The sequence below is a fragment of the Rana temporaria genome, chromosome 1 (assembly GCF_905171775.1).
Source record: "Rana temporaria chromosome 1, aRanTem1.1, whole genome shotgun sequence".
Taxonomy (NCBI): Eukaryota; Metazoa; Chordata; class Amphibia; order Anura; family Ranidae; genus Rana; species Rana temporaria.
In genome coordinates, this window is record NC_053489.1 from 78280123 (window position 1) to 78301136 (window position 21014).

The window sequence follows — 21014 nt, forward strand, 5'->3', positions numbered from 1 at the left end:
CACTGTGGTCTAAGCTGTGTGTCTAAAACTCCTCAGAACCAATCAGATTCATTTTAAAAACAAAACACTGCCCTGGATTTGTTTGTTTTTGTTCTGTGGGTCTCTTTACTTCACATAAACATCAAACCAGTTTAAAACCGAAAGTGAAACTAGAGGCACATTATATGATAGAATTTAATCTATTTTTAATCATTTTTAAATGGAATCAGTTAACTTGTATGTCTCTATACCCTGTAAACAGTCATTTCAGCAAAAAAATTGTTTTCCTTTAATGACCCTTTAAGTGCACTATTTTTCTGTACAGCTTTGTTTAGAGGTGAAGTTGTGTTAATCTAAATATATGCAAACCAATGAGCTGCCTCATCTGAAGCAGAACCTTTAGTAGATAAAAAGCATGGTATGTATTTATACCACAAACCACTAGACCAGCCCTCAAAATTTGCATTAGCATTTTGCGAGTAAATTTTGAGGGCTGGCGAGGGTGGGCTGCCTGGGAGCAGGGGGGGCGAGCAAGTTGAGGAGAGGAGAGTTGCTGCTTTCGCCGCCGCCGTCTGGTTATTCAAAGCGCAGGGAACATAACAGCTTTCAATTCAATAGCTGTGTTACCCGCCGTGCCCCCTCATACAGCCCCTCCAGACAGATCACCCATCCCAGGATTGGACGGGTGACCTGTCTATCAAAGTTTCCCGGACAAGGCGGGAGTGGCTGTATATGACAGCTTGCATACAAGCTATTGAATTGAAAGCTATGTTCCTCGTGCTTTGATCAACCAGGCGGCAGCTCTGGCACCTCTCCTCTTACCCAGCACAGGTTTGCTGCAATGGGGACGCTGGCTCCACTGGGAAAATTTTGCTGCATCGGGGGCACATGGCTGCACCTGTAGACATGGGCAGGCTGCATTTTTGGGCACGGATAAAGTTAATATTTATTTTTATAACTTAATTCTGCATAAAACATTTAAGTGTCACTTTATGAGATAATTTGAGGGTGGGATTAGGGGGCGGGACATGTTAGGGGTTGGGCGGGGCAACTGGTGGCCAGTACGCCTTGAGGCCTGGCTAGTAGCTCAGGACTTGAAATTTTGAGTCCTGCACTAGACCATAAAATACAAAAACTAAAGATTGGCATTTAGATGACATGGTTTACGCCCCAAAACTGGCAAGCGAATGCGTTTACTAGCTCTAAACTGCCAAACCCATGCGGTCAGTAGCCAAACAGAGTGTGCTTGGCCATAGATGCGAATGACCTGAGTCAATTTTGTGAAATTTATTAACTGGTTTAGCAGAGAAGAGGTATACTAGCAATGTTGAATCACGGACAACAATTGATCTTTAAATTTGTCAAAGACCTTGATTTTCTTGATTACCCTGAGACCTTGATTTTCTGCTGAAAGCTTAACGCTTTTTGAATTTCAACTTTATTTTTTTTGTGTGTAGGTTTTAACAATGAGAATTCTGGTTTTGGAAGTGGAAGGAGGGGCGGTAGAGGTGGCAGTAGAGGTGGTTCATTTTCTGGTAAGTGTGTGTTTTCAAGATATATAGTTATTGTTTAAGACCTAGTTTAATTGCAAAGCTATTTTTGTGCATTTACCACTTTTAGATCAGTGCAGTGGTTTTAAATCACAATTGTTTTGGTTGGGCGGGGAGTCTTTAAATAAAAAGTTATCCTATATTATTTCTCTTCTGTTCATGGACAGACACAGCAGCCTTTGACCTTAAAGTATTATATCCTTCCTTCCAGGAGAGACTAGGCAGAAAGCAGCACTTTAAGTGTTAAAACTTTCCTCAGTACAGCTCCTCCCAGGGGGCGTGGTCCCTCGGGTATAACCCACTTTCTGACTCTGCAGCTCCAGTTTTTTTCTGCCTAGCGTCAGGAGTAGACATGGCCTTCTGGAGTCCATCTACTCTGGAATTTTTTTGCGATATTTTTCGCTTTTATTTTGTTCCTGCATTTTTTTGAATCCTGAGATTGTACTATCAACTGCCGACTGGGTGACAGGCTGGGTCTCGATCCTTGTAGTCCCCCCATGTTCGGCCATCGAGCGTGTGCTGGCCCTCAGCTCTGGGTCGTCCACGACATGCCCCGTTGCTCCAGGGGTGGCCGGGGAACTACATGTTCCAGGGCACACATATGACCGGTCTCTATGGCTTTGTCACACTGTGTCTGGCCGACAGCCATGCTGTTTAGCAGATGTTGGTTCTGTCCTGAATGCCTCCAGCCGGTGTCGCAGGACGGGTAAGTAGTGGCCCCTAGCCCTGGCAAGGTGGTATGGCTGGTGCTTTGCTTGGGGAGGTCGAATGAGGGTCCGCCCTGCTTTCCTCTCTCCCTTCCTCTCCCTCCTTCCCCATGCTGGGTGGCGGCTGTAAGGGGGGGGGGGCCCTCCTGGGTTACTGTCAGTACCGGGGACCGTGTACTGTGAGGTGCTGTTGTTTTTTTCTCTTTCGTTCATAGACGGACACAGCCTTCTTTGACATTAGGGTTATGCTTCTTCCTACCAGGAGAGTTTAGGCATAATTTAACAGCACTTAAAGCGTTAAAACCTTTCCTTCGTGCCGCTCTTCCCAGGGGGCGTGGCTCCCCCAGGCATAACCCACACCCTGCTCTAGGAGCCTCAATCTTTTTCTGCCTAACGACAGGAGAGGAGTCCTGTACTCGGGAGTTTTTTTTCTTGCGATTTTTTCTTTTTATTATTTTGTTCCTGCATTTTTGAATCCTGTCCCCCCATATTTGGCCATCGAGCATGTGCCGGCCCTTAGCTCAGCTTTAAGACGTCTACGACAGGCCCCGTTGCTCCAGGGGCGGCCGGGGAACTTCGGTTCTAGGGCACACATATGACCGGTCTCTATGGCTGTGTCAGTGTGTCTGGCCGACAGCCATGCCGTTTACGGACGTTGGTTCTGTCTGGGATAACTCCAGCCGGGTAGTCCAAGACGGGTAAGTAGTGGCCCCTTACTCTTACTGCTTTCCTCACTCCCTTATTCCTCTCCCTCCTTCCCTTGTGGGTAGCGGCTGTGAGGGTTTTTTTTTTCTGGGGCTCATATACTCCCGGACCCGTGTGTGTGTAGCGGGGCTGTGTGTTGTCACTACAGGGGGCTGTGGTGTTCACTACAGGGCCTTTCATGTGTGTGTTGTGAGGTGATTTTTTTGTGCTGGCTTTTGCTGTGTCATTGTCTTTTTAAATGCTGCGCAACGGCCACCATTTTACCGGAGCCCCGCTCTATATAGCTCAGCGGCCATTTTCCTGTGGTCCTATGCTGTTTTCTCAGCATTTGGCGGCCATCTCGTGTGATGGCTTTGGCGCTGCAAAAGACCACGGAATTGTTTGAGAAGACAGACACAGCGCTGCGCGGCTTCTCAGCACACTTTGTCCTTCTCAGACCACGCTGCACCGGGTGGGGTGGTGGGTACCAGGGGCCCCCATACTCTGCAATAGCAGCAAGGAGGTGACCAGTGGGGGTTTTTGTCCTGCTTTGCAGGGTGGGTGACACGGCGCTGACACTATGGAACCTGAGCCAGGTCTCCCTATCCAGCAATATCTGAGTTGACCCTTAACGCCCCTTCCCCTGCCACATCTGTTATGTTGGCTGTCCTGGGTTTCTTGCCAGGTTTGAAGCAGCTAGTGTCCGGATGGGGGTAAAAAGCAATCCCCCCCCCCCCCCCCCCCCCCCTGAGCCTGCTTCTGGGGATGTCTCTGATGCAGAATTGCTGTTTTCTGGTTCTGTTATGTCAGAGGTTGCGGGCTTAACCCACATGGATAGTGAGGATGACTCTGCTGCAGAGTCAGTTGCTGGCAAGGGATTTGTTGGAGCTCTTGTTTCTGCGGTGCGTGAGATTCTAAAAATTGAGGATGTGGTGGAGACACCAGCCGTGTCAGTACCTTTTGGGTTCCGCAGACCGCCACCCACCGCTAAAGTGTTTCCTTGTGTTCCTTATTTGGACAATATGTTGTACGAGGAATGGGATGCACCGCAAAAAGTTTGTCAAACTTTGCAACCCGTTACCCCCTTGAGGGGGACTTTTTAAAAGAAGTAGGTCTCTCCTCCGCCAGTGGACCCCCCTGTGTCCAGACTGAGCAAGGCCACCACGTTCTCCTGTGGAAGGGGCTCCTGCATTTCAGGATCCCGCTGATAGGAGAGTGGAGGCCGTTTCCCGCTCCCTTTTCACGGTGGTGGGTTCGGCGGTGAGGCCGGCTCTGGCCGGGGCCCTGGTGGCACAGGCCCCGACTGAAAGGGCGAAGCTCCTGCTGCAGGAGCTGGAAGAAGGGGACACTTCCAAGTCCTCTAGGGACCTGGCTAAACAATTGGTTCAGGGTCAGAAATTTCTCTGCGAGGCGGCCATGGATACGATCCGGGGCTTCCGTCTATGCAGTGGTTCTGCGCCGCCTTGTGTGGCTGAAGAGCTGGTCTGCGGACTAGTCCTCTAAGGAGGCCTTGGTGATGGCCTTAAAGGGTGAATGGTCCTTTTGGGACTTCCCTGAATGGCATGGCATCATTGCGGATGCCACGGGTGGTAAGCGCATGCTGTTCCCACAGTCTGGGAAGGGCTAGGGACCTCGCCATGTGCAAGGACCCTCCTTGACTACCTCCGTGCATTTTTTCGCCCGCCCTGTGCGGTGGGGGTAGGTCTACAAGGTGCTTAAACCCCCGCCGCGGGGCAGCAGTGCACCTGATACCGCATGACTAACAAGTCTGCGGACATGCCTGCTTCCGCCTGAAGGTCTGCTCCCGCCCGTGTCTCGGGTGGGAGACTGGCTTGGCACATTCGTGGCTACGTGGAGGTCTCTCCTCTCCGACCGTTGGGGTTGCGAAGTGGTTTCCTTGGGGTACAAGATAGTTTCTCTCTTGTCTGCCAAACAGGTTTTTTCCCTCTGACCTCCTCCGGTTCGCCGGTTGGCTGTGTCAGGGGCTGTCCAGGATCTTCTGGTCAGGGGAGTGATTGTGCCAGTTCTCTCGTTGGTGCGGTCTCAGGGGTTTTACTCAATTCTGTTTGTGTCCCCACGGAGGATGGGGCCCGGTCAATCCTGGGCCTCAAGTCCCTCGTTTGTTTTGTCAAGGTGCAAACTTTCAGGTGGTGTCGATTCGCTTGGTAATAGCGGCACTCCATCAGGGGGATTTTTTCTGGCATCCTTGGATGTCATGAACGTGTACCTACATGTTCCCATATCCTCAGTCCCAGAGGTTCTGGGGGGACCATTTTCAATTGGTGTCTTTCCTTTTCGGCGGGTTTTCGCCAAGGTGCTCGTCCCGATACTGGCCCGGCTGTGACAGCGGGGGCCCGTGGGCGGGCGCGCCGGGCGCATTGGTGGCTCCTTGGGGTCACTATCGCCTAATTTACACCTTCCCTTCTAGGAAGCTTCTTCCTCGCCTGCTGCGCAGAGTGGAAGCTGTAGGGATTCTATCAATCCTGATTGCCCCAGATTGGCCGCGTCGCTCCTGGTACGCGGACCTGGTGCGTCTGGTGGCAGACGCCCCCTAGCGTCTTCCCTGGGAGTTGATCTTATGTTACAGGGTCCGATCTTCCACCCTGTTTCACAGCCACCGGCTTTAGCGGCGTGGCTGTTGTGAGCCAGGGGCTGAAGGACCGATGCCTATTGGGCTCGGTGGTCTCTACCGTGCTGCGTACACGGGAGTCTACCTCACGTAGGATTTCTCATCATACGTGGAAGGCCTACATCTCTGTGTGTGGGGAGATGAAATGGCACCCTCGTACATACGTTGTGTACTGGGTTCTGCTGTCTTTGCAGCAGGGAGTGGTTCAGGCTCTCGCCTTAAGTACGGTTAGGAGCCGGATTTCTGCTCTGGCTGTTTTACTTGCAGCGACCCTTGGCATCGCACTCCTGGGTGCGTACGTTGGGTCAGGGGGTCTGGCAGGTGGCCCCTCCAGTGCGCCTTCCATTACCCCCATGGGACTTGAATTTAGTCCTTTCGGTGCTTCGGGATGCTCCCTTTGAGGACATTTGGGAGGTTGTTTTGTTTATTGTCACAAAAGGTGATTTTATTTCTGGTAGCCATTACCTCGATCAGACATGTGTCTGTCTGATCTGGCGGCCTTGTCTTGCAAGGCTCCCTACTTGGTCATCTGTAAGGATGAGGTGGTGCTGCGGCCGCAGCCGTTTTTTCTCCCTAAGGTCGTTTCGGCTTTTCACATTGAGGTGGACATTGTTCTTCCATCCTTATGTCCTCTGCCGAAATGCCAGGAGGCGGCCACTTTGCATCCTCTGGATGTGGTTCGGGCCCTACGAGTGTACTTATCTGTTACGGTTCCGTTCCGGAAGTCGGACTCACTGTTCGTGTCGGTGGCTGGCCCTACAAGAGGGCCTGGCGGTCTCATCGGCCACCGTTCCTAGGTGGTTCCCGACGGATTGTGCTTCAGGCCTATGCCCTAAAGGGGCGTGCGCCCCCCTTTCGGATTGTGGCGCATTCGACCAGGGCGATCGGGGCCTCTTGGGCTTTCCGGCATCATGCCTCTGTGTTACAGCGGTGTTAGGATGCATCCTGGTCGTCAATCCACGCTTTTTCCAAGTTTTACGAGGTGGATGTGTGTGCATCTTTTGATACCTCCTTCAGCCGCAGGTGTTACGGGCGGCAGTTTATGGTTGGAGTTTCTCCGTTGAGCAACTCCGGTTTTTGTTTAAGGTGTAACCTGGTTTGCTGTGTTATTTTCCCACCCCTTAAATTTTTTTTGACACTGCTTGGAGACGTCTAATGTCAAAGAAGGCTGTGTCCGTCTATGAACGAAAGAGAAAATAGGATTTTTGTACTCACCGTAAAATCCATTTCTCTGAGTTCATAGACGGACACAGCACCCACCCCTCCTTGGTTTGTACTGCTTGTTACGAACTGAGGCTCCTAGAGCAGGGTGCGGGTTATGCCTGGGGGAGCCACGCCCCCTGGGAGGAGCGGCACGAAGGAAATGTTTTAACGCTTTAAGTGCTGTTAAATTCTGCCTAAACTCTCCTGGTAGGAAGAAGCATAACCCTAATGTCAAAGAAGGCTGTGTCCGTCTATGAACTCAGAAATGGATTTTACGGTGAGTACAAAAATCCTATTTTTGTTGGGAGTTGCTGTATGTGCTGGGCTGTGTTTCTGCTGAGTCACTGTGTTTAAACTTGTGAATGGCCGCCATTTTGCCGCGGACGCGGTTTACATAGGTCGGCGGCCATTTTCTTGTGGCCAGCATGGAGTTTTTTTCCTGCATACGGCGGCCATCTTGGGAAAAGTCTTGGCCTCTAGTGCCTGAAATAGCGCAGCAAAAGCCTGCGAATCACTTCCTGAGGGACAACGCAGCCAGTACTTCTCAGCTAACACTACAACTGGGCGGGTGGTGAGTTCCTTGGGGGCCCCCTACTCTCTATTTTGCAGCCGGGAGGGTGACCGGTGGGTGTCTACCTTGCACTACTAAGGAGGCATAAGCGGTGGGTCAACATGGAAGACGCTCTCTTTGAGGAAGAGGCTTCTACCCCAACCATGCATGAGTTAACCCTTAGTGCCCCTGCCGCCTCTGTAGAGGCGAGGACGGCAGTCCTTGAGGCGTTTCTCCCCAGGATTGAAGCGACAAGTGGCCAGAAGGGCAGTAAAAAGCGCCCCCTCCCTGCTTCTGGGGATGTCTCTGACACAGAATCAGGCTCTGCTAGCGTCTGGCTCTTGTTCTGTCATGTCAGATGATGCAGGCTTAGCCCACGTGGACAGTGAGGATGACTCTGCTTCAGGGTCAAAGCATGATGAGGAATTTGTTGGAGCTCTTATCAGTGCGGTGCGGGATACTCAAAAACTTGAGGATTTGGCGGAGGCATCGGATGTGTCGGTCCCTTTCGGGTTCCGCAAGCCACCCCGCACCGCAAAAGTGTTTCCTTGTTTTCCATATCTGGAAAAATTGTTGTACAAGGAATGGGATAAGCCGCAGAAAGTTTTCGCTGTTCCAAAATACTTTGCGACCCGTTATCCCTTTGAGGAGCACTTTTTAAAAAAAAGTGGGTCTCTCCTCTGTCAGTGGACCACCTGTGTCCAGACTAAGCAAAGCCACCACGTTGCCTGTGGAAGGGGCTCCCGCCTTTAAGGACCCCGCAGATAGGAGAGCGGAGGCTGTGGCTCGCTCTATTTTCACAGTAGTGGGTTCGGCAGTGAGACCGGTTTTGGCCCGGACTCTGGTGTCGCAGACACTTGCCGAACGGGCAAAGGTCTTGTTAAAGGAGCTGGAGGCGCAGAATGCTTCTGAGACCTGTGTAGACCTGACTGAACAGTTGGTTCAGGGCCTGAAGTTTGTCTGTGAGTCGGCCCTGGATAGCTCCCTTTGCTCTCCAGGGCCTCCGCGGTGGTACTACGTCGCCTTGTGTGGCTGAAGTGTTGGTCGGCGGACCAGTCCTCAAAGAAGTCTTTGGTGGATTTACCCTTTAAGGGTGAACAGCTTTTTGGGGCGTCCCTGGATGACATCATAAAGGATGCCACAGGTGGCAAGAGCACACTGCTCCCACAGTCTGGGAAGGGCAAGGAGCCTCGCCCGTAAGCAAGGGCCCTCCTTTACTACCCCCAACCGTTTTTTTCGCCCGCCCAGTGCAGCAGGAAAAAGTTTTCAAGGTGCTAAGACTCCCCCTGCAGGGCAGAAGCGCACCTGGTACCGCAAGCCTGCAGACAAAACTGCTTCCGCATTATGGTCTGCCCTCGCCCGTGTCTCGGGTGGGGGGCTGGCTTCGCGAATTCGCGGCTCGGTGGAGGTCTCTTCTTTCCGACCGCTGGGTTTGCGAGGTGGTTTCCTCGGGGTACAAGATAGTTTCTTTCTTGTCCACCAAACTGATTTTTCCCTTCCAACCTCCAGCTTCCTCGGGATCGCCGGAAGGATCTGTCAGGGGCTGTCCAGGATCTACTGGTCAGGGGAGTGATTGTGCCGGTTCTCTCGATGGAACGGTTTCAGGGGTTTTACTCCAATCTGTTTGTAGTCCCCAAGAAGGAAGGGGTCCGTCCAATCCTGGACCTCAAGGCCCTCAATAGCTTTGTCAAAGTGCAAAAATTCTGGATGGAGTCGATTAGCTCGGTATTGTCAGCGCTCCATCAGGGGGATTTTATGACGTCCTTGGACATCAGGGTCGCATACCTACATGTTCCCATATTTACAAAGCACCAGAGATTTCTGCTCTTAGCGATCGGAAAGAACCACTTTCAATTTGTGGCCCTCCCGTTCGGCCTGGCCTCGGCACCACAGGTCTTCACCAAGTTGCTCGCCCAGATTCTAGCCCTGCTGAGGCAGCACGGAATCGCTATCGTAGGATACCTGGACGAGCCTCTCTGGTTAGGGGGTTGTTTGGGGCACCCTGTCAGCCCAGGGGCGCTGGACTCAATCAATGTACTGGAGCTTCAAGCAATCAAGTTGTGCCTTGCCAGGTGGTCCCTGGATCTGCAGGACTGTCCGGTCAGGATCCAGTCCGACAACGCCACGGCCGTGGCATACGTCAATCATCAGGGAGGCACACGGAGCTCGGCTGTAGCGATGGATGTCGGTGGGCCGAAAGGTCCGTTCTGGCTCTGTGGGCAGTTTTAATTCCGGGAGTTCAGAATTGGCAAGCCGACTACCTAAGTTGCCAAACACTAGACCAAGGAGAGTGGTCACTTCACCCGGAGGTGTTTCAGAGTCTGTGCTGAAAGTGGGGCACTCCAGACGTGGACCTCCTGGCGTCCCGTCTCAATCGGAAGGTGTCACGGTTCGTGGCCAGGTCAAAGGACCCGTGGGCGGACGCGTCGGACGCGTTGGTGTCACCTTGGTCACTATCGCCTAATCTACGCAGAGTGGAAGCCGAGGGGATTCCAACAATCCTGATCGCCCCGGATTTGCCGCGCCGGTCCTGGTACGCGGACCTGGTGCGTCTGGTGGCAGACGTCCCTTGGTGTCTACCCCTGAGAGAAGATCTCCTGTTGCAGGGTCCGATCTTCCACCCCGCATTACAGTCGATGGCTTTAACGGCGTGGCTGTTGAGAGCCAGGTACTAAAGGACCGTGGCCTGTCAGGCTCGGTGATCTCTACCATGCTGCGTGCACGGATGTCTACTTCTCGAAAGATTTACCATCGTACGTGGAAGGCCTACATCTCTGTGTGAAGAGATGAAATGGCACCCCCGTACATATGTGGTGTCCCTGATTCTGCTGTTCTTACAGTGTGGAGTGGATCAGGCTCTCGCCTTAAGTACGGTTAAGAGTCAGATTTCGGCTCTAGCTGTTTACTTTCAGCGACCTTTGGCGGCGCACTCCCTGGTGCGTGAGTTTTGTGCAGGGGGTCCTGGCATGTGGCCCCTCCTGTGTGTCCTACACTGCCCCCATGGGACCTGAATTTAGTCATCCTCGGTGCTTCAAGACGCTCCCTTTGAGGACATTAGAAAGATCCCTTTGTTGACTATCACAGAAGGTGTTTTTTCTGGTAGCAATTACTTCAGTCAGACGGGTGTCTGAACTGGCGGCCTTGTCCTGCAAGGCTCCCTACTTGGTCATCCACAAGGATAAGGTGGTGCTGCGGCCGCAGCAGTCTTTTCTCCCGAAGGTCATTTCGGCTTTTCACATTGAGGACATTGTGTTACCATCCTTATGTCTTTGGCCGAAAAACCCGAAGGAGGCCACTTTGCATGCCCTGGATGTGGTTCGGGCCCTACGGTTGTACTTATCTGCTCGGACTCACTGTTCGTGTCGGTGTCTGGTCCTAAAAAAAAAAAGGTCTGGCGGTCTCGTCGGCCACCATTTCTAGGTAGATCAGACAGGTTGTGCTTCAGGCCTATGCCCTAAAGGGGCGGGCGCCTCCTCTTCAGGTTACGGCGCATTCGACCAGGGCGATCAGTGCCTCTTGGACTTTCTGTCGTCAAGCGTCTGTGTTACAGGTGTGTAAGGCAGCGACCTGGTCGTCAATCCTCACCTTCTCAAAATTTTACAAGGTGGATGCGAGTGCATCTTCGGATGCCTCCTTCGGCCGCAAGGTGTTACAGGCGGCAGTTTAAGGTTGGTGTGCCTTCGTTGAGAAACTCCGGTTTTGTTTGGGGTGTAGCTTGGTTTGCTGTGTTGTTTTCCCACCCCTCAAATTTTTTTGACTCTGCTTGGGGACGTCCCTAAGGTCAAAGGCTGCTGTGTCCGTCCATGAACGGAAGAGAAAATAGGATTTTTGTACTCACCGTAAAATCCATTTCTCTGAGTTGATGGACGGACACAGCACCCACCCCTCCTTTTGTTTGTACTGCTTGTTACGAACTGGATCTGCTGAGGCAGAGAGTGGGTTATACCCGAGGGACCACGCCCCCTGGGAGGAGCTGTACTGAGGAAGTGTTTTAACACTTAAAGTGCTGCTTTCTGCCTAGTCTCTCCTGGAAGGAAGGACATAATACCCTAAGGTCAAAGGCTGCTGTGTCCGTTCATGAACTCAGAGAAATGGATTTTACGGTGAGTACAAAAATCCAATTTTTTTGCTATAATATCCCCCAAAAAAATATATATATATATATATATATATATATATATATATATATATATATATATATATATATATATATATATATATATATATATATATAAAAAAAAATTATTTCCTCAGTTTAGGCCGATACGTATTCTTTTACATATTTTTCGTAAAAAAAAAAATCGCAATAAGCGTTTGGTTTCCGCAAATGTTATAGCATCTACAAAATAGGAGGTAATTTTATGGCATTTTTATATATATATATATATATATATATATATATATATATATATATATATATATATATATATATATATATATATATATATATATATATATATATATATATATATATATATATAGTTTTTTTTACTAGTAATGGCGGCCATCAGCGTTTTGTTTTCGATACTGCGACATTATGGCGGACACTTTTGACACATTTTTGGGACCATTGGCATTTTTATAGCGATCAGTGCTATAAAAATGCATTGGATTACTATAAAAATTCCACTGGCAGTGAAGGGGTTAACACTAGGGGGCGGGGGAAGGGGTTAAGTATGTTCCCTGGGTGTGTTCTAACTGTAGGGGGGTGGCCTCACTAGGGGAAATTACCGATCTTCTGTTCATACATTGATTGAACAGAGGATCAGCATTTCCCCCCTGACAGGACCGGGAGCTGTGTGTTTACACACACAGCTCCTGGCTCTGTAACGAGCAATCGCGGGTGCCCGGCGGCGATCGCGCCCGACAGGCACAGGAGTCGGGGGCGAGCATGCGCCCCTAGTGGCCTGCGCGAGAGCCCACGTAGAGCTACGGGATCTCGCGCAGGGGAGCCGACTTGCCGCCGTAAAATGACGGTGGCCATTCGGCAAGCCGTTAATCTGCCAGTCAAACCTCCCTTGAATCCTTGGGACTTAAACTTGGGTTTGTCTGTTACAAAAACATCCATTTGAACCGATACAACATATTCCTCTAGTCCTGCTGACAAGGAAGTTGGTATTTTTGGTTGCTATAATCTCAGCAAGGAGTGTTTCAGAGTTGGCTGCTCTTTCTTGTAAAGAGCTGTATTTAATTTTTCATGAGGACACGGTGCTACGCCATCGTCCAGTCCAGGCTTTTTGCCAAATGTAATTTCAGGTTTTCACCTGAATCAAGATATTGTCCTGCCATCGTTTTTTCCAAAACCATGTTCCAGGGAAGAATGGTCACTACATTGTCTTGATGTGGTGAGAGCAGTGAAAATCTATTTAAAGAAAACTGCTCAGATTCGTAAGACTGTCTTATTTTTTCTGCTGGAGGGTCCTAAGAAGAGACAGGCAGTGTCGAAATCCACTGTCGCTAAGTGGATTTGGCAAGTGACAATTCAAACTTATGATTTAAGGGGCAAGATTCCCCAGTTTCAAGTTAAAGCGCATTCTACCAGGTCGGTTAGTGCTTTTTGGGCAGTGCGTCATCAAGCCTTTAGATCTGTAAGGCCTCAACTTGGTCTTCAGTGCATACATTCACAAAATGTTATCAGGTGGATGTAAGGAGGTATGAGGATATCTCTTTCGGGCGCAGTGTGCTGCAAGCAGCAGTATAGATCCTCAGGTCTGGGTGTACCCTGCTGTTGTTTCTCTCACCCCTCAAGTGGCATTGCTATAGGCCGTCCCATTAAGTAAATACTTAAGGCTCTGTGTCCCATGATGTACGATAAAGAAAATAGGATTTTTTATTTCAGCTTACCTGTAAAAGCCTTTTCTCTGGCAGTGGACATGTGAATTATAAACAAAGTTATATTTACATAGTCAGTTAGCAGCCAACACTACATAAGAAGCCCCCCAAGCCCGACATCTGTGATGCACTTTTCAACTGCAAAACACTGTACTCTTAATGTATTTAAGGTGGTATTACACTTGTAAAAAAAATTAAAACTTGCAAACTTCAAATCCTTTTTTTTTTTTTTTTTCCAGGTGATGATTCTGGAGAGTTTGGGGGAAGGGGTAAGTCGCTAGTTTTAGTCTCTGGCCTCATTAACAGCCTTTAGTGCATTTTACAGATTTGCACTACAGTCCATTTAACATGGTTTCCAATGGATCACGTTCTGTAGTGCAAATCTGCAAAAAGCACTAAAAATGCATAGGTGTGAATCGAGCCTTGCACTGCTCAAGTACATGATTTAATTTATTTCAGTTTTTGAAAATGTGATGACAAAAGTTCCAATTTAATTTTAGGTGATCGAGAGTCGGACAGGGGAAGAGGTTTTGGAAGAGGTGAGTACATTGCAAAATATGCTTTGTATTTTGACACGTAGCATTGCCATTGTATTAAGTAAAATGTGGAGTGAGGGAGCTGCATTAACTTGCTTGAATTTTACCTAGGTGTGTAACCTTCAGAGTCGCTTCCCCTTAAGGTGGAGTTCCACCCAAAAATTTCGGAATCCCCCCCCCCCCCCCTCCGGTGTCAAATTTTGGCACCCTTCAGGGGGGAGCAGATGCCTCTCTAAAACATGTATTTTGCTCCCACTTCCGGTCACAGATACCTGAGCCACCCGCAGCCATCTACGCCACTTCCGGCGCCTTCTTTCCTCCCCCCCACCCTGCTGTCTTCTGGGGGAGACACAGGGACCGTGCAGTGCGAGTTGCGCATGCGCAGTAGGGAACCAGGAATTGAGGCCGCAAGGCTTTACTTCCCGATTCCCTTACCGAAGATGGCGGCGCCTCCACCCGAGAGCCGAGGGACAGATCTGCTTCGTGTGCCGACATCGCAGGCGCCCTAGACAGGCAAGTTAAGAGAAAAGCCAACTGATTTTATAATATGGGTTTCTTTGTCGACGGCCAGAGGGTATAAAAAATAAAACACTGATCCCTGCAAAGTGCATGCTGTCCATGCCAATTTTAAATTTTCCTCATGTTTGTCAGGCACCACAGCCAGCTTCCTTATTGGCAGTCGTAGTGATATGGGCTGTAGTGGTTGCACAAGCTTTCAGCACTACCAAAAAGTATACATTTGCCTGTCGGCAACATAATGACTAAAACTGCTTCTTGTATGTTTAACAACTTATAGTTGCCTCATCTTTTTGTCTGAAACGAGTCATACTCGGCTTACATTCACAGTTGGCGAGTTTAAATCGTAGGCAAAATTGCAGCGATTCTGCCCACGATTCCAAATTGCAGTACAATCCTGGGCAAGTGTGAATGCCGCCCAAGCAAAGTTTTTGTCTTGCCCTCTGTGAGGCAAGCACAGGTTCGCTGTAAACTTTTTGTTATACTGGAAGGATATCGGAGGGGAATTCATTTTTTCTTGTCTTACAGTAAGCAGAGCATATATATGCCCATGCACTGTTCCTCAGTGGACTTTTATGTTGGCCGTGCACTATGCAATATTTACAATCTCTGTACAGTCTTTTTGATATTCCAAAGCCAATGTGATGAAAACCTTAATTTCTCTTCCCTTCATGGACGGACACAGCAGCATTGACCTTAGGGTTATATATCCTTCCTTTCAGGAGAGTCTAGGCAGAAAAAAACAGCACTTCAAGTGTTAAAACACTTCAGTACAGCACCTTCCAGGGGGTGGGTCCCCGGGTACATCCCACTCTCTGCATCATGCAGCCCCAGTTTTTTTCCTGCATAGCGTTAGGAGAAGACATGGCTCCTCCTCATGGATCTACTATCAACTACTGACTGGGTGACAGGCTGGATCTTCCATCCTTGTAGTCCCCCCATGTTCGGCCATCGACCGTGTGCCGGCCTTAAGCTATGCACTCGGCCGTCCACGACATTCCTCGTTGCTCCAGGGGTGGCCGGTGAGCTATATGCTACAGGGCACACATATGACCGGTCTCTATGGCCGTGTCACAGTGTGCCTGGCCGACAGCCATGCTGTAAGCGGACGTTGGTTCTGTCTGGAATGCCTCCAGCCGGTGGTCGCAGGATGGGTAAGTAGTATCCCCTTGCCTTGGCATGGTGGTTCCGCTGGTGCATTCCTGGGAGGTTGATTGAGGGTCCGCTCTTTTTTCCTCTCCCTCCTTCCCCGTTTTCTGGGTGGCGGTTGTGAGGTGGGGTGTCCGCCTGGGGGGCTCCGTTACTACCGGGGGGGCTGTGCTGCTGTGGGGTGCTATTTTTATAGTCCTTTATGGTGCTGTGTGTGCTGGGCGGGGGGGAGCCTGCAGGGTCTGGTGCCTTTACTGTGTTCTGCTGTGTTTGTTACTGTGTTTAAAACACGTGTATGGCCGCCATTTTGCCGGTGACGCGGCTCTATTGAATCTGCGGCCATTTTCTTGTAGCCCGCCTGCTGTTTTTCTGCATGTCGGCGGCCATCTTGGGAAACGTTTTTGGCCTCTAGTGATTAGTGTTTTGTCAAAGTGCAACAATTCAGAATGGAGTCGATTCTCTCAGTTGTGGCAGCGCTCCATCAGGGGGATTTCCTAGCATCCTTGGATATCAAGGACGCGTACCTGCATATCCCCATATGTGCAAAACACCAGAGATTTCTGCGTTTTGCGGTCGGAGAGGACCTCTCAATTTGTGGCCCTCCCGTTCGGCCTGGCCTCGGCACCACAGGTTTTCACCAAGGTGCTTGCTCCGATTCTGGCCCTGCTGAGGCAGCGCGGGATCGCTATCGTAGGATACCTGGACGACCTTCTGAGAGCTCCTTCAAGCTCAGAATTCGAAGAGGATGTGTATCACATGTCAGACCCTCCGAGAATTCGGTTGTCTATTGAATGCCCAGAAGAGTAAGTACCGGTACCGTCTCAGCGGCTGGAATACCTGGGGTTAGTCCTGGACTCCTCAGGGGCGAAGGTTTTCCTCCCAGAGGAAAAGCTACGGACACTGCAGTCTGCGGTACAGCGGTTGGTGACTCAGAAATGGGCGTCGCTTCGCCTTTGCATGAGAGTGCTGGGTCTTATGGTGGCCTCTTTCGAGGCAGTTCCATATGCCCAATTCCACACCCGAGTGTTACAGAAAGAGATTCTGTCACGTTGGGACAAGCTTCCTTCGTCTTTGGATTACCAGATTCGGCCACCACACTCCCTAGTGTGGTGGCTGACGTCTCCGGTACTTCGGACCGCGAAAACGTTTCTGCCGTGCCATTGGACAGTGGTCACGACGGATGCCTGCCTCTCTACCTGGGGGGGGGGGGGTGTCTGGGGTGTCCAGTCAGCCCAGGGGCGCTGGACTCAGGAGTCCCGCCTTCCAATCAATATACTGTCTCTCCAAGTGGTCTCCGGTCAGGATCCAGTCCGACAGCGACATGGCCGTGGCGTACGTCAATCAGGGGGGCACACGGAGCTCGGCTGCAGCGACCTAAGTCGCACTCATCCTCCGGTGGGCCGAAAGGTATGTTCCGACTCTGTCGGCTGTGTACATTCTGGGGGTGCTGAACTGGCAAGCAGACTACCTATCTCGCCAAACGCTAGACCAAAGAGTATGGTCGCTACACCCGGAGATGTTTCAGAGTCTGTGCCAAAAATGCGGCACTCCAGACGTCGACCTTCTGCCGTCCCGTCTCAATCGGAAGGTGTCACGGTTCGTGGCCAGATCAAGGGATCCGTAGGCGGGCGCGTCAGAGGCCTTGGTGGCGCAATGGGGTCACTATCGCCTAATCTACGCCTTCTCTCCTCTGAAGCTGCTTCCTCGCCTGCTGCGCAGAGTGGAAGCCGAGGGGATACCAACAATCCTGATCGGTCCGGATTGGCCGTGCCGTCCCTGGTATGCGGACCTGGTGCGTCTGGTGGCAGACGTCCCCTAGTGTCAACCCCTGAGAGAAGATCTTCTGTCACAGGGTCCTATCTTTCACCCTGCTTTACAGTCGCTGGCATTAACGGCATGGCTGTTGAAAGCCAGGTGCTGAAGGACCGAGGCCTGTCTGGCCCGGTGATCTCTACCATGCTACAAGCACGGAAGTCTACTTCACAAAAGATTTACCATCGTACGTGGAAGGCCTACATCTGTGTGATGAGATGAAATGGCACCCCCGTGCATACGTGATGTCCAGGATTCTGCTGTTTTTACAGCGTGGAGTGGATCAGGCGCTCGCCTTGAGTACGGTTAAGAGTCAGATTTCGGCTCTAGCTGTCTACTTTCAGCGACCCTTGGTGGCGCACTCCTCGGTGCGTACGTTTGTGCAGGGGGTTCGGCATGTTGCCTCTCCTGAGCGCCCTCCACTGCCTCCATGGTACTTGAATTTAGTGATTTTGGTGCTTCAAGAGGCTCCATTTGAGGACATTCAGAAAATTCCTTTGTTGACTCTGTCCCAGAAGGTGGTTTTTCTGCAGCCGTCGTTCCTTCCAAAGGTTGTTTCGGCTTTTCACATTAACGAGGACATTGTTTTGCCATCCTTATGTCCTCGGCCGAAAAACCAGAAGGAGGCCACTTTGCATTCCTTGGACGTGGTTCGTGCCCTACGGGTGTACTTGTCTGCTACGGCTCCGTTTCGAAAGTCGGACTCACTGTTCGTGTCGGTGACTGGTCCTAAGAAGGGTCTGGCGGTCTCGTCGGCCACCATTTCTAGGTGGATCAGACAGGTCGTGCTCCAGACCTATGCCCCTAAGGGGCGGGCGCCTCCATTTCAGGTAACGGCGCATTCGACCAGGGCGATTGGTGCCTCTTGGGCTTTCCGCCATGAGGCGTCTGTTTTTCAGGTGTGTAAGGCAGCGACCTGGTCGTCAATCCACACCTTCTCAAAGTTTTACAAGGTGGATGTGAGTGCATCTTCGGATGCCTCCTTTGGCCGCAAGGTTTTACAGGCGGCAGTTTAAGGTTTAAGTTCCTCCGTTGAGGAACTCTGGTTTGTTTGGGGTGAAGCTTGGTTTGCGGTGTTTTTTTCCCACCCTTCGAAATTTTTTGACACTGCTTGGGGACGTCCCTAAGGTCAATGCTGCTGTGTCCGTCCATGAACGGAAGAGAAAATAGGATTTTTGTACTCGCCGTAAAATCCATTTCTCTGAGTTAATGGACGGACACGGCACCCATCCCTCCTTTGTTTGTACTGCTTGTTTACGAACTGGGGCTGCATGATGCAGAGAGTGGGACGTACCGGGGGACCCGCCCCCTGGGAGGTGCTGTACTGAAAAGTGTTTTAACAATTGAAGTGCTGTTTTTTCTGCCTAGTCTCTCCTGAAAGGAAGGATATATAACCCGAAGGTCAATGCTTCTGTGTCCGTCCATGAACTCAGAGAAATGGATTTTACGGTGAGTCCAAAAATCCTATTTTCTCTTCTGTTCATGGACGGACACAGCAGCAATTGACCTTAGGGTTATATCCGCTTCCTTCAGGAGAGTTTAGGCAGAAACAAAGCACTTTAAGTGTTAACACTTTCTTCAGTGCAGCTCCTCCCAGGGGGCGTGGTTCCCCAGGTATAACCAACACCCTGCTCTAGCAGCTTCCAGTTTTTTTCTGCCTAACGACAGGAGAGGCAGGCACTTCTGGAGTCCTGTACTCTGGAGATTTTTTTCTTGTGATTTCTCGCTTTTTTATTATTTTGTTCCTGCATTTTTGAATTCTGTGATTCTTCTATCAACTGCCGACTGGGTGACAGGCTTGGTCCTCGACTCTTGTAGTCCCCCCATGTTCGGCCATCGAGCGTGTGTCGGCCCTCAGCTCAGCTTTGGGACGTCCACAACAGGCCCCGTTGCTCCAGGGGTGGCCGGGGAACATCTTGTTCTAGGGCACACATATGACCGGTCTTTTATGTTTTTGTCAGTGTGTCTGGCCGACAGCCATGCAGTTTAGCGGACGTTGGATCTGTCTGGGATACCTCCAGCCGGTGGTCGCAGGACGGGTAAGTAGTGGCCCTTGCTCAGGTAAGTGGTCTGGCTGTTGTTTTCCTGGGGAGGTCGAATGAGGGTCCGCCCTGCTTTCCTCTCTCGCTTCCTCTCCTTCCCCATGCTGGGTGGCGGCTGTAAGGGGGGGGGGTCCGCCAGGGGCTCTATCACTATGGGGGCTGTGCTGCTGTGTGGTGCTATTAATTTTTTGTCAAACAGACAAATTTTCTCACCGCTCCAGGTGAGCCCCGTAAGCAATCAAGGGCTGTTGAACCACCAAGGTGCTGGCAATGCTGATGATAGCACAATAGAAGAACGAAAACTGGATAGCCGCACTCCAAATCACTTAAAAAAGTTGTCTTTATTTTTCAACTGTACACACAGTCACTGCAACCAACAAAACACAGTATGGCCGACGCGTTTCGCACTTAGTCAGTGCTTAGTCATGGCCATGACTAAGCACTGACTGTAAGTGCGAAACGCGTCGGCCATACTGTGTTTTGTTGGTTGCAGTGACTGTGTGTACAGTTGAAAAATAAAAACAACTTTTTTAAGTGATTTGGAGTGCGGCTATCCAGTTTTCGTTCTTCTATTGTGCTATTAATTTTTTGTAGTGCCTTTCCCTTTTCACCATTAAAGGCTTACTTTTTTAAGATTCATTGGTGTGCGGCTGTCCATACACTGCCTTCAAGTTTTTGCCTCATGCATTGCAGGCATCCACCTGTTTCTGAGAGGACATTGATTGCTCAGCTGTGCTCACCTGGAGCAGCAGCTTCTCCCTTCTTATTAATTTGTTGTACTGGAGTTGCTGTGTGTGCTGGGCTGTGTTTTCTGCTATGTCACTGTTGCTTTAAACACGTGTATGGCCGCCATTTTGCAGCCAGCGAATTGCTTCCTGAGGGACGGTGCAGAACGGACAGCAATCTCAGCGCTTCAGTAGCACTACAGCCTGGCCGGGTGGGGAGTTACCTGGGGGTCCCCTGCTCTGTTTTGCGGCCGGGAGGGTCTCTGCCTTGCAGTACTAGGGCGGCATAGCGGTGGGTCAACATGGAGTCTGAACAGAGGCTTCTACCCCAACCATGCCTGAGTTAACCCCTGGTGCCCCTGCGGTCTCTGTAGAGCCCATACGGCAGTCCCTTAGGCGTTTATCGCCAGGATTGAAGTGACAAGCGGCCAGAAGGGGGGAAAAAAAACCCCCTCCCTGCGCCTGCTTCTGGGGATGGCTCTGACACGCAACCAGATCCTGCTGCTGGCTCTGGTTCTGTCATGTCAGATGTTGCAGGCTTTAGCCCACACGGTCAGTGAGGATGACTCTGCTTCAGGGTCAGCGCTTGATAAGGCGTTTTGTTGGAGCTTTTATCACTGCGGTGCGGGATACTCAAAAACTCGGACGGCGGAGACATCAGAGATGCCGGTCCCTTTTGGGTACCACACGCTGCCCCGCACCGCAAAAGTGTTTCCTTGTGTTCCTTACCTGGACAAAATATTATACAAGGAATGGGATCGGCCGCAGAAAGTTTTTGATGTACCAAAATACTTTGCGGTCCGTTATCCTCTTGAGGAAGACTTAAAAAAAAAAAAAAAAAAAAAAAAAGTGTCTTCCATCAGCGGACCCCCTTTGTCCAGACTGAACAAGTCTACCACGTTACCTGTGGAAGGGGCTCCCACCTTTATGGACCCCGCAGATAGAGCTGAGGCCTGCTCCATGTTCAAAGTAGTGGGGTCGGCAGTGAGACCGGTTTTGTCCGAAGCTCTAGTGTCAGACAATTACAGAGCAGGCAAAGTCCCTGCTGCAGGAGCTGGAGGCGCATAATGCTCCTGAGCTCTGTGGGCCTGGCTGACCAG

At 50.7% G+C, this 21014-nt stretch overlaps 1 protein-coding gene across 2 annotated transcripts in view; it reads left to right on the forward strand.

Annotated features, from left to right (window-relative positions):
* Positions 1-21014, forward strand: part of DDX4 (DEAD-box helicase 4) — a 267888-nt gene that overhangs the window by 152650 nt on the left and 94224 nt on the right. For both annotated transcript variants that reach the window (XM_040339469.1, XM_040339474.1), the window contains 3 exons: positions 1437-1514; positions 13374-13403; positions 13635-13673. In XM_040339469.1, coding sequence (XP_040195403.1) covers positions 1437-1514; positions 13374-13403; positions 13635-13673 — 147 coding nt within the window. The remainder of the gene's footprint in view (positions 1-1436; positions 1515-13373; positions 13404-13634; positions 13674-21014) is intronic.